Source organism: Mizuhopecten yessoensis, unplaced genomic scaffold (assembly GCF_002113885.1).
Source record: "Mizuhopecten yessoensis strain PY_sf001 unplaced genomic scaffold, ASM211388v2 scaffold8915, whole genome shotgun sequence".
NCBI lineage: Eukaryota > Metazoa > Mollusca > Bivalvia > Pectinida > Pectinidae > Mizuhopecten > Mizuhopecten yessoensis.
In genome coordinates this window covers 2,290-16,991 of record NW_018407786.1, presented here as the reverse complement: position 1 = coordinate 16,991, position 14,702 = coordinate 2,290, and the positions used below count along the sequence as shown (strand labels likewise).

Here is a 14,702-nt window from a genome sequence, read left to right as displayed (position 1 = left end):
CTGTTTTCTTTGACGTTTTCGAAAGCTCGTTTTCAATTTCTTTGTGTTCGAAACAAACTTAGCCTTTGTTATTCCTACCATACCGATGAATCCAATTCCAAACTGAGATTATATACATAATTTTTTTTGAAATGCAAGGTTATGAGCAATTAAAATTTACTACCTTTTTTTGGTATTATGTTATATTAAATATAAACACATGTACTTATATAGAGTGTGCGAGCGTAACCCACTACACGACCTACGAGACAGCTAGAAACCATTGTTTATCCGAAGGCAAAGGACTGCTTCAGTATGGACATAAAACCCCAGCACTCCGTAATATCACACACGGTAAGATATGTAAGGATAGTAAATAGAGCTATTTCAGTGGTTTCGTCGCTCTCCCTCATAATTTTTTAATTTAAATTTATAAACGTCTTTTCTAAAACAACTTTTCATGATTTGATCCTACCTTAAACTTTGTAGAATAATAATAATAATAATAATAATAATAATAATAATTCAAGGTTCTTAGATACGGCTTAATCACAACCTAGTTCGTAGATCGTCTTAATGCTGTTGTTTAATATTCTGTAATAATTTATTGAAATAACAGGGAGGTGTACGACGTGCCCCGGTGACTTAGTGGCTGACCTACATAAAAGATACCTAGACGCCGACTGCACGACAGACTACACAAAGTATGTACAATTTTCTTTTCTTTTTAATATACAAAAGCGCCCAGTTACTTCGGCCTTATAATATCAATCGATGTTAACCGATGTTTTTTTACGTATATAAGTGGTCAATATTATCGTCGTTACCGCAGTATTATCTCCTGTTACGTATATTTAAATTGATACAACGTGTATGACAACTGTTCAATCGAAAGCAGTCATTGTCACTCTTTCAATCATTACCATATAATTATATAAAAGTTGAAAAGTGAACNTGGCTGACCTACATAAAAGATACCTAGACGCCGACTGCACGACAGGCTACAAAAAGTATGTACAATTTTCTTTTCTTTTTAATATAAAAACGCGCCGAGTTACTTCGGCCTTATGATATCAATCGATGTTAACCGATGTTTCTTAACGTATATAAGTGGTCAATATTATCGTCGTTACCGCAGTATAATCTCCTGTTACGTATATTTAAATTGATACTACGTGTATGACAACTGTTCAATCGAAAGCAGTCATTGTCACTCTTTCAATCATTACCATATAATTATAAATAAGTTGAAAAGTGAGATCTGATAAAGAAGAATCTGAAAGGATTTCGTCAAACCTTTACTCACCTATTCATGTGTCTGCTGTATCCGACTGCATGATCAAATGAACCGACTAATGAACCCCCTCCCCCCATGTGGAATTTAAAATTGAATGTTTTTCTGAGCATCAAAACCAACATCCAAAGTGCCACCCCTTCGTGTTGCCCCCCCCCCCATCCCATCGAAACCCTTAGGACATTATTATTTTGCTTTTTTTTCTCTGCCCTTATTTTGCCAGTTTTTCTATAGATAACTCTGTTGAGCACGTTGTCAGAATAATATGACCGAATTTAGTTTCGTACTATTTTGTCTAGTTTATGAACCTTCAATGAGATGGCACTGAGCGACTCTGAATTGGCGTCCTTTGTAGACAAAGCAAATATCCGAAAAAGTGTTAAAAAACCCTTTGATACATCTTTAACAAAATTAAAATTAGACGTCGTGTTCGGTTAATGCAATTTTATCAGATTTGATTTAGAAACATTTTATAGATATTAAGGATCCCCGTAACACTGCCAAAAACTGTAACTACGCAAAGGAAACGTTTTTTTCAGGCAAGACTATAGCTTAGATAAACTAATTCTGAAAAGAAAACCAAACCCTCGGGAATTTTATGAAAAACACTAAACAAGACATAGACAAAATGCAATCAACTGTTCTGAGTGTAAAAATTCAGCGCGGCTAGACCGGGATTCGAAACCTGGACTTCAGATGGTTATACTATTGCTCGACACGATTGAGCTACCTGTCCAATGGAAATTGAATTGTTAACTATGCTTCGGTTACATTTTAATATACAAAAGGAAATTAAGAAGTCTCGAGATTCTGGGGCCAGGTCAACGAAAGTAAGTGGCCACGCCAAACAGTGCATCAGTTACATCTAAACGGAAGTTAAGGGGAGGTTACTCTATATACGATAAAAACAAAGTGTAGTGGGACAGGAATCCTTAAAAAAAGTTCATAAATGCTATTTATAGCACTACTTTTTTGTTTCAATTACAGCAACTTATACTGTACCTGTCATTTTACAACGGCTGCTCCAGACATGAAAATAAAAATAGCGACAGAGTTCCTGGATTTGGAAACTAATTATGACTTTTTGTATATATTCGACGGTAAGATGACTATGCAAGTTTTCCTAGATTAAACAAATGGAATAAACAAATTTATAAATACAAGACTTCCTTACTTATACTGATGTTATTTCGGAAAAAGATAAAATAACACGTTGATAATTCTTTGTAAATACCTAACAGTTTATTGTATTATTGATTTGTGACCCGGCGGAATGCTGTGCTGGGTGCCTCCGGCATAGCATTTCAGTGATATAGCACATTTAAGTCGGCACCATCTTCACGCATATTCATATTCACAAGGAGCAAGGAGGCAAAAATACCCACATACCCTGTCTCCTACAGACTTGCACGCATACGCAACACACATGGAGGCACGTTCCTAAATTACCTTAGCGGTTGATAAGACCTTAAACTCTGTACAACAACAAATACAGTACGCAAGGGACATCGAAGAGACAAAAATGTATTTTTGCCATCAATGCAACACTTGGGATCTTTTTCATTTCTTATCTTTCATCGTCTTCTTCTTTTCTGTCTACTTCTGTCCACGCGGTGTCTCCTTAGACACCCGGCCTCATATGACCCTGCTTGTTATCAGGACGTTAAACCACAAACAAACAAAAACAATCTATGTGGTAAGCGTTTAGGTTATGTGTGATAACCCATCAAAAACATGAACAGACGATTGATTTCTGAATAGCCTAAAATTGACTATATAAGTGGGAGCAGTTAATATTTTTTACACAATTTATCTTTTTTTTCCCCAAACACTCGAGTTGTAGGAAAAAATGCGACCTACCCGATCCTCGGCCGCTATACGGGAACGACGCCATTTGCACTGGTCATCAATGGGACCGAGGCCTTTATGGCACTGACGACGGATCATGTGGTGGTAAAATCTGGCTTCCGACTGTCCTACCTCATGGTTCCGCCTGACGACGCTAGTGACACACCTTCATCTCTGAATCCGAGAGGTAACCAAATAAATCCTATTTTACACTGTGACATTATGAGGTAACCGGGCAACCTGATGACATACCTGCATCTCTGACTTCATCAGATAACCATACAAATCTAATTCTACATCTTTGTCACTGTCCTCGTGAGGTAACCGGGCAATCTAGTGACACACCTACATCTCTGAATCCAAGAGGAAACCAAATAAGTAACTTATATTACACTCTGCCATTGTGAGGTTACCGGACAACCTGATAACATACCTGCATCACTGACACAACCAGGTTAACAAACAAATCTGATTATAAATCTGTCTCTGTCGTCGTGAGGTAACATGGCAACCTAACGACACACCTGCATCTCTGACATCACCAGTTTATTATACAAATATAATTATACATCTTTGTCTCTATCCTCGTGAAGTAGCTAGGCAACTTATCGACACACCTACATTGTGTACATCTCTGATATCACTAGGTAACAACATACATGTAGTTATACCACTTTGTCCACGTGAAGTAATCGAACACATCTATTTACATAGTCTGTCTGCAATTCATTTTTGCGATGTAACTGAACACACCTTGTATCATGTTCTTATATCTGACGATGCCAGGTAACCATATACACACATAGTAACACACTTAAATCACCGATATCANACATAGTCTGTCTGCAATTTATTTTTGCGATGTAACTGAACACACCTTGTATCATGTTCTTATATCTGACGATGCCAGGTAACCATATACACACATAGTAACACACTTAAATCACCGATATCAGTAGTAGCAGTAACCAGGTAGCCGTCCACACCTAGTAACATGTACACATCACTAAGTTGTCATCTGGACATAATAAAACACCTAACACTCAAGTATTACATTGTAACCAGTTAACCAACCACAAACCTCGTAATATGTCTATATCGCTCGAGGTTATCATTCACATCTAGTAGCACACATTAAACTCTTGTATTGTATTGTTACTAGGTAACCGACCACACAAATAAACACCTATTTTCGGTTATCCACTAGCAGATAACACCCTGGACGTTATTTCATTCGTCAATTTTCTAATTATGACGTCAAGTACAATGCTTTGCGACGCCATCTGCCATTGTGACGTCATAGTTCATGGCACATCAACAGGAATAAGGTACAGGGATTAATAGAATCTTACACCTCCTTGGGGGTGAGACAGGGTAATCTCAACCCGAGGGGTAAGATTCTTCAGTTGTCAAACACGAGGCTTGCCGAGTGTTTGACAGCTTAAGAATCTTACCCCGAGGGTTGAGATCACACTGTCTCACTCCCAAGGGGGTGAATGATTATTTTTCTCTTACCCTGTGTTTACCCTCTTATGTATTTTATATCGACGTTACATCAATGCAAGACAATGTTGATATGATGCGGCTGAATTGTCGACGTGACGTCATTGTAGTGTTGCCGTGACGTCATGGTATTGTTGATATGACGTCATACATTTGTTGAGAACGTGCAAAGAACACGTGTACCTTGTCTCAACCCTAGGGTGAGATAAGAAAATCTCACACCGGTAAAATGGTGATATCCCTGTCCAGGGTAAGAGAAAAGGTATTCCCAAGAGAAACATGATATTTTCTAGATGTATTATCTGAACATTGTGGCAGAAAAAGGCCCTTAAACTCGTGATTGTTGATACTCATGTTTATCTAACTCTCTTTAGTTAACTTTCAAATGTAAAAGAAATTCTGTAAACCTCGTGTCTGTTAACAATTTGAAAATTACCCGATTGAGATAAACAAGGTTACCAACCATCACTTGTGTACCTCTATGCAATCACTTGAACGTTCACTCCTAGTTACACACCTACTTCTCTGATATTATATTGTAACCACTTAACCGTCTCATCTAGTTACACACATTAATCTCTTATATTATATTGTAACCACTAAATCGTCCACACCTAGTTACACATCTCAATCTCTGATATTATATTTTTACCACTTAACCGTCCACACCTAGTTACACATCTCAATCTCTGATATTATATTGTTACCACTTAACCGTCCACACCTAGTTACACATCTCAATCTCTGATATTATATTGTTACCACTTAACCGTCCACACTTAGCTACACACTTAAATCTCCGATATTATATTGTTACCACTTAACCGTCCACACTTAGTTACACATCTCACTCTCTTGATATTATATTGTTACCACTTAACCGTCCACACTTAGCTACACACTTAAATCTCCGATATTATATTGTTACCACTTAATCGTCCACACTTAGCTACACATCTCAATCTCTGATATTATATTGTTATCACTTAACCGTCCACACTTAGCTACACGCTTAAATCTCTGATATTATATTGTTACCACTTAACTGTCCACACCTAGTTACACATCTCAATCTCTGATATTATATTGTTACAACTTAACCATCCACACTTAGCTACACACTTAAATCTCCGATATTACATTGTCACCACTTAACCGTCCACACTTAGCTACACACTTAAATCTCCGATATTATATTGTTACCACTTAATCGTCCACACTTAGCTACACACTCAAATCTCTGATATTATATTGTTACAACTTAAGCATCCACACTTAGCTACACACTTAAATCTCCGATATTATATTGTTACCACTTAACCATCCACACCTAGTTACACACTTAAATCTCCGATATTATATTGTTACAACTTAACCGTCCACACTTAGCTACACACTTAAATCTCTGATATTATATTGTTACCACTTAACCGTCCACACTTAGCTACACACATAATTTTCTGATATTTGTTGTTACCACTTAACCATCTACACTTAGCTACACACCTAATTTTCTGATATTATATTGTAACCACTTAACCATCTACACTTAGCTACACACCTAATTTTCTGATATTGTATTGTTACCACTTAACTGTCCACACTTAGCTACACACTCAAATATCTGATATTATATTGTAACCGCTTAACTGTCAACACATAGTTACACACCTAATTTTCTGATAATATATTGTTACAACTTAACCGTTTATACCTAATAACATTTGATTGATAATGTGTTTGAACAGCTGGAACCCAATTCATGTAAAACAGAAATCACTTTTGTAAACGAACAAATACATGGGATGACCTTGTTTCAATAAGTCCTCAATCAACAGCGTTTACAATAAAAAAAATGCAAAATTAATCATTTCTTTTGAGCCATGCGAATTGGCTCGGACCTATTTTTCTATTTGTAGACATTCCCCGTTACCTCTGGTTGGACGGATACCTTGATGCTAAAAATCACCAATTTCAATTACCAAATGGTGAAGTCGTCAGTATGAGCACGTTGACCTTAGATGCTGCTAAACATTCACGGTTGTGTTACGACCCGATCTTCGATCAACTTAAAGCATTTGCTGACACCGAGTACTGCAACACGTACTGTGAAACCCAGTGATGGCACAACTAAGACTATAACTTTATGATATTGCAACTAATATAATGAGTGACAACAACCACGTTATGTTACAACAAACATCATGAATGACAACTAACGCGTTATGTTACAACAATCATCTCGAGTGACAACTTTCCTGTTATGTTACAACTAACAACATGAGTGACAACTTTTCCATTATGTTACAGCTAACATTATGAGTGGCAAAAACTCCGTTAGGTTACAACAAACATCATGAATATCAAAACTATCTTCCGATGTGTTTCAACTGACAATGTGGTTACAAATAACTCCTTTTATGTTATAACTCCTTTTATGTTACGTATGTGACAATACGACCGTAACCTTGATTTAATGGTTTTGAGATTGGTAATCAAAAGTTTGTATAAAGCTGAGTTGAACCACTAAAAGAGACAGCGATAAAACGTTGTTTATAAGGATTCTTGGCAGGTTAAGCATCCAATACAAACGAGGCAGGTCCTTATCGTTATCGTTAGTAGTGATGCGGAAATTTTGTAATACAGAAGCGTGATTAGTTTGTATTTTGTTTTTCAATAGGTTTATCTGACTGAACGGTGCACTTTAGTAATGAATTCTTATTTGACACAGGACAGATAGGCAAAGTATAGTGTTGAGTTTTAGTGTAATATAAGACTGACAGGTAAAGTATAGTGATGAGTTTTAGTGTAATACAGGACTGACAGGTATAGTATAGTGATGAGATTTAGTGTAATACAAGACTGACAGATTTAGTATAGTGGTGAGTTTTAGTGTGATACATGACTTTCATGTATAGTGGTGACGAGTCCTAGTGGGATACATGACAGATAGGTAAAGTATAGTGATGAGCTTTAGTGTAATACAAGACTGACAGGTATAGTATAGTGATGGATTCTAGTGTGATACATGACTGAAAGTATAGTATAGTGATAAGTTTTAGTGTGATACAGGACTGAAAGGTGTACTTCTGTGATGAATTCCTGTGTGGTACAGGACAGACAGGTATAGTATAGTGATGAGTTTAAGTGTAATACACGACTGACAGGTATTGTATAGTGGTGAGTTCTAGTGTGATACAGGACTGACAGGTATAGTATAGTGATGAGTTTAAGTGTAATACACGACTGACAGGTATAGTATAGTGATGAATTTTAGTGTAATACACGACTGACAGGTATAGTATAGTGATGAATTTTAGTGTAATACAAGACTGACAGGTATAGTATAGTGATGAGTTCTAGTGTAATACGGGACCTACAATCGTATATTTGATTTAAGATGATTTTTATAAATGTATATTTTATGACAATTCGCGTTCGCGCGTAATTGTTACTTGTCAGCGTATACAAATTGATTATTTATTAGTGCTTTATTTCAGTTGGCTATCTGAAGAACAGTGACGTGTTTTAGTGTTTAGTGTTCTACTTTTAAAATGTTCATATATGTCAATAAAAAAACCTAGTGCTCAATAACCTTTTTTCGTCCTTGTCAATTTAACATGATTAAGTGATAGTTTTGACTTTTCCTATTTTTGTTAACATAATATATTTCATCGCTAAATTGTATTTCGAATGATGTTTANGAGTTCTAGTGTGATACAGGACTGACAGGTATAGTATAGTGATGAATTTTAGTGTAACACAAGACTAACAGGTATAGTATAGTGATGAGTTCTAGCGTAATACGGGACCTACACTCGTATATTTGATTTAAGATGATTTTTATAAATGTATTTTTTATGACAATTCGCGTTCGCGCGTAATTGTTACTTGTCAGCGTATACAAATTGATTATTTATTAGTGCTTTATTTCAGTTGGATATCTGAAGAACAGTGACGTGTTTTAGTGTTTAGTGTTCTATTCTTAAAATGTTCATATATGTCAATAAAAAAACCTAGTGCTCAATAACCTTTTTTCGTCCTTGTCAATTTAACATGATTAAGTGATAGTTTTGACTTTTCCTATTTTTGTTAACATAATATATTTCATCGCTAAATTGTATTTCGAATGATGTTTATCGAGTAAAATGAAAACATTTCATCGCTAAATTGTATTTCGAATGTTTATCGAGTAAAATGTAGTAAACATTCAATGAATCACACAGAAGATTTATTATTTCTTTGTGTTTTCACTTTTAATATGAGATGAAAAAAACTTGTGATTTTGTTTTTCATTGTAGGCTCGCTGAGAGCTGAGTTCTTTTCACACAAGGGTTTTTGAACAAAAACGTTAACGCTCATTTTTCTAAAAACAAATGCTTAAAGATACCACATCCTTTTCTTACTATACTAGGAATTAGCAAGCATTTCCATCATTGCAATATTTGGGATCTTTTTCTTTCTCTATACTTCTATCTACCTTTCCCCCCTAGCGCCTTGCTTGGCAAATCCCTCACTTCTGAGTTTTTATGTTGAACGTTCGCCCAGGTGAGGAAGGCAATGGGTTCTGTCCCCAAATAATCTGTCCTTAAAATGGTACTTGTTATTTCCTACCTTACGTTCAGCAATTAAGATAATAGCAACAACTGGTTCACCCGTTGTCAGTATAATGTGACAACCCTGTCTCCGGCACACATACACATATGCAAGCATTCACAATACACACATGGAAGCACGTCTTAAAAAATAACTTAGCTGTTAATAGGATGTTAAACCCTGTACAAACAACCACTATCCATGAAAAAGGGTATAAACGCACATGAAGCAATGAAGACCCGGACATCAATTCTGATCATATCGTCTTTAAATGTCGTACAATTTCTAGGATTTGGCCTAGATTTACATTGTGGGTGCCGTCGATCAATCAGAACACGATTGTTCTTCCGGAACACGATGTCTTATCCTTGCACTTTTTCAAGGGTCCCATATAAACCTCTATTTTATTCATATATTTAACCCTACTGTTAATCAATTTTGAGTTCTAACTACGGTTTTTGTTGACGCGTCGGTATTCTCGTGTTGTTTATTTATTATAATGAAAGCTCCATCTGAAGAGAATATATACAAGAGGCCTAGAGGGCATGTATCGCTCACCTGGATATTTAAGCAATTATGGCAAATTATTTATAAATGAGATCTAAGGGAATATGTAGCATATCTGTATTAGATTTTTCATACCCAGCAATTGTATGTATGGGTATGGGGTGGGGATCTCGACTGTTTCCAAGCTGTGCCTCAGGAACTAGGTTCCTAGGGTTGTGACCAGACCCAAGGATCAATTCTAATATCATGACTGCATTCGTTTCTTTATGCCCAACAATTGTATATATAGTTTTGGGGTGGGGATCTAGACCATATCGAAGTTATGACCCACGGATTAGGTCTCCAAGGGTGGGGCAGACCCCAAGGCCATCCTGGAAGCATATGTGCATTCTTCTCTTCATACGCAGCAATTGTATATATGGTTATACAGTGGGGATCTCAACCAAGTAATACACTTTTGACTCAACTCCTTAGCCCGGGGGGTCAGCCCCACCATGTGTACAATTTTGAATCCCTGCCTCTCATGAATGCTTTTGATCAAATATGATTGATATTCAGTGCATAGTTCTTCATAAGAAGTCGTTTATAGCAATATAGTCAAATACACCTTTTTGGTCCCCGCCCCTCAGCCCCACAATTTGTACAATTTTAAATTCCTGCCTCCCATGAATGCTTTTGATCCAATATGATTGATATTCAGTGCATAGTTCTACAGAAGAAGTTGTTTGTAGCAATATAGCCAAATTGTCCCCTGTTGCCCCGCCCCTCAGGCCCCCGGGAGGGTCAGCTACACCATTTGTACAATTTTGAATCCTTGTCTCCCATGAATGCTTTTGATCAAATATGATTGATATTCAGTGCATAGTTCTACAGAAGAAGTTGTTTGTAGCAATAAAGCCAAATTGTCCCCTGTTGGCCCCGTCCCTCAGCCCCCCAGGAGGGTCAGCTACACCATTTGTACAATTTTGAATCCCTGCCTCCCATGAATGGTTTTGATCAAATATGATTGATATCCAGCGCATAGTTCTACAGAAGAAGTTGTTTGTAGCAATATAGCTAAATTGTCCCCTTTTGACCCCGCCCATCAGCCCCCTGGGGAGGTCAACCACACCATTTGTACAATTTTGAATCTCCACCACCTAAGAATACTTCCAGTCAAATATGGTTGATATCCATCACTTAGTTCCAGAGAAGAAGTCGCTTAAAGCAATATAGCCAAATTGCCTCCTTTTGGCCCCACCCCTCAGCCCCCTGGGGAGTCAGCCCCACGATTTGTACAATTTTTAATCCCCAACACCTAGGGATGCTGCCAGTCAAATATGGTTGACATAAATCACTTCGTTCCAGAGAAGAAGTCGCTTAAAGCAGTATAGCCTAATTGCCCCCTTTTGGCCCCGCCCCTCAGCCCCCTGGGGGTCAGTCCAACTATTTGCACAATTTTTAATCCCCATCATCTAGTAATGCTTCCAGTCAAATTAAGTTAAATTCCAAACAGTGGTTAAGAAGAAGAAGTCGTTTAAAGCAATTGTTGACGTACAGACGACGGTCGGACGACGGACGCCACGGTTTGGCATAAGCTCACCTTGGTCCTTCGGACCAGGTGAGCTAATAAGTGTTTGATTATGAGAAGTTGTACATTGATTTTGACATGGCAACATGCAATACCAGAATAACAAGGTTTATTATGTCATTACGAATAGTACGGTGACTTCAAATAACATCATTTACGATTGCGAGTTTTCTTAGGACTTTTGTAACGCCCCCATATTAACTAGAACTTGTTATATATATGTATTTAAGAATACTTTCGACATGTTTTGTTGTTTTTGCACCCCTTTCTGGCTGAGTATTTCTTGCACAACTATGCATCGACTTTCTAAATTTCTAGATAGGCACGTTATTCATTCATATATCTAGTAATTACTTTAATTAGGACTTTTCACCAACTGGTGAAAAGACCTATTGTTTTTGTTATGTTTCTTCTTCTTCTTCTTCTTCTTCTTCTTCTTCTCCCCCTACTTTTGTGGAGTCTGTATCTTTTGATTGGTAGAAGATAGGTTTATAGTCTGTTAGGAATGTTGTAGGCCAAGGTCTGAAGATGATCAAGCAACATTTTCAAGTAAGTCAAAAATCCAATATGGCCGCCATGACGTCATAGACTATAATCTTTAAAACCGCTTTAACTCCAAAACCGTTGATTGTACAGTATTTATGAAAGTATACTATTTGTGATAATTTTCATATCTAACTTTTTCTGATTACATGTTAATACAAAATATTTCAAATAAAAAAGTTCGCCCTTGGGTCCAAGTTCACCAGTTTTTTTAAAAACATTCATTTTTCATTTTCTTTTTGAAAAATTCTTCTACAGACCGATGAACAATGACGTTCCTATGAGTTTGATGTATTTAGTTTTTCTGTAACATTTACCGTTAACGTTGTACGCCATTTTGAAATACTTCCTTTGATCTTTAAAAAAAATATTACAATATGTTAAAACTCCCATTTCAATGACAAATATTTCGTTTATTTGTGATGAAAAAGGTTTCCCCAAATGTCTTCTAACATTTGATATCATTTTCAACTTCATCAAAAAACCAAAATGGCCACCATGACGTCATATCCAATTTTTTGTTTAATTACAATACCTCATTAACGGATAAATGTCTTTGATTCATCTTTGGATATGTTTTGTAGAATAACAATTAAATAACTTTTCTTGGGAAACATTTTTGAGTTAAATGTCAACTTCCGGTTTTCGGTAGGGGTCAAAGTTGAATATATCTGAATTTGAGAATTTTCTTGAAATTTTCACATTTTAAACTTCTTATCAAGTTCCACCAGGCGGATTCAGCTCAAATTTATCTTAAATGATTCTGAGATAGTACTAACCAAGTGTTGTTATTTTTCCGGTCGGTCTGAAATCCAGGATGGCCGCCATGGCCGCCATCTTGAAAAACACATTTTAAACCTCTTCTCCAGTTACGCTGGTGCCATTGAGGTACACATTGTTGGGGATGTTAAGGAAAGGAGCCGACAAAGTGTTGTTATTTTTTGACCTTGTCAAAACTTCGACGTGGGAACTATGGCGGCCATTTTGCAACATGATTGCGCAATCATGGTTTTCCTAAACAACATCTATTTAAAATTTCTTCTCAAGTTCCACTTGTTGGATTCAGCTCAAACTTGCCTGGAATAATCCTGAGATAGTTTTGACCAAGTGTTGTTGTTTTTCGGTCAGTCCAAAATCAAAGATGACCGCTATAACCGCCATCTTGGAAATCACATTTTAAACTTCCTCTCCAAATTCACTGGTGCCATTGAGCTGGCAGTTGGTGGGGATGTTAAGAAAAGGTAGCCAACAAAGTGTTGTTATTTTTTGGCCTCGTAAAAACTTCGACATGGCTGCCATGGCGGCCATTTTGTAACATGCCATACGCATGCAAGTAATGAGGCAATAACTGTTACTTAATCTGACCTTACTTATGCAAGTAGTACAGAAAGAAAGATAATTCTTACTTAATCTTATATTATACTTTTACGAGTTATCTCTCTAGCCCCACAGCTTGAAAATTTGGTCAATAAAGTGAAAAGCTCGTCAAATTGTTATCAACAATTTCTAGTTTTTTAATTGTTCGTGTTAGCTTGCAACACTTTCTCAACTACATTCAGGAAACCGTTTGTCTTGTTTAATTGTAGTTTTACTTTATTATGATTAACGTCCTATCAGCAGCTACGTTCATTCAAAGACATTTGTGCCGTATATGCGTGCTTTCGTGTTTGTGCGCAGGACGCATGGTATGTTGGTGTATTTACCTCCTAGTGATAGCGCGGATCTTATGTCAACTTTATATTGTTGTTCTTTATAAAACAAACATTTGTATGTAGTTTTAGCGTGGTAAGTAAGTGTAAAGCTTATGAACTTCACAAATTCAGTTCGGGTCAATTTTAGTATCGCCGCTCAGAAGTTGTAAAACACATTCCAGGTACTTTCGTTAAAAATCCAAAAACTGTCGTTTGTAGAGCCCATTTGTAAGGCATCAGGATATTGATTTTTAGAAAACTTATATACCCAACTACTTAGTTGCAACATTCCCATCCTACATCAATATAACATAGGATATATGCGTGGGTAGCGCAAACAATTATTTCAATTATGGATGTGGGAACCACAAGAGAAAGTAACGGTTTGACGCATCGCTTGTGTTGACAACAATCCAATAGTTCCTTAAACGTATTACGCTCTTTAATGTCTACTGACATTTCATTGTGGATAACACAACGTCTTGGTCCAGCTTGCATCACCATGGTAACGTAATCAAGCTGCAGGCTCGAAGCGCAACTTCCGGCGATGCACCAATGCATATCGGGAATAAAAAGCATGTTTCTTAAGAGGCAACTAATAGGTAACCCCCTGCAGAATAAGAGATTTGCATCTGTGCATTCAATGGGGGAAAATAAGCGATGACAATTGATCCGTTGCTTCAATTGAAACATTTCAGAAACTGGTGTCTTCTCTCCTTTCTAACAACATCTTTGTGTCATTAAACTTTACTTTAAAAGATTTTACATTTGGCTTTGGTGTTCAGCATTGGCCAAAGCGAAGAAGGTTTTTGGTTGTCACTTGACCGAGACGAAGCAAAAACCATAAACTGCTTACTGCTTTCTGATTGCGTTCAGCGCTGAATTTGTGGCGGTAAAGTCTGGGAAGTCCACTTTTAGCATGATGTGAAGAGGCGGAGTGTCATGATAACTTTTCTAGATTAATACATTTCCGTAAGATAACACTTTAATGCGAGTCTAAACTACCTCCATCACCCATTTTCATATGGTATAAACTGATGTGACGAAATAGCCATATGGGGCAGTAACTAGAGAATGTTTAATGGTTTCTTGTTGACTATCCTATCTATTTACCTGAGTATGGCAGAACACCAATATTATAAAGGTATGATATCGGTATATTCTGCTATAC

At 36.8% G+C, this 14,702-nt stretch overlaps 1 protein-coding gene across 1 annotated transcript; it reads left to right on the top strand.

The window, feature by feature from the left end:
* Positions 1–940: 940 nt before the first annotated feature.
* Positions 941–7,635, top strand: LOC110456842 (tolloid-like protein 1). Its single transcript, XM_021507841.1, has 4 exons — positions 941–989; positions 2,261–2,373; positions 3,117–3,308; positions 6,544–7,635. The coding sequence occupies exons 2-4, from the start codon at positions 2,304–2,306 to the stop codon at positions 6,744–6,746; spliced, it is 465 nt and encodes a 154-aa protein (XP_021363516.1). The 5' UTR covers positions 941–989; positions 2,261–2,303; the 3' UTR covers positions 6,747–7,635.
* The last annotated feature ends 7,067 nt before the right edge of the window (positions 7,636–14,702 follow it).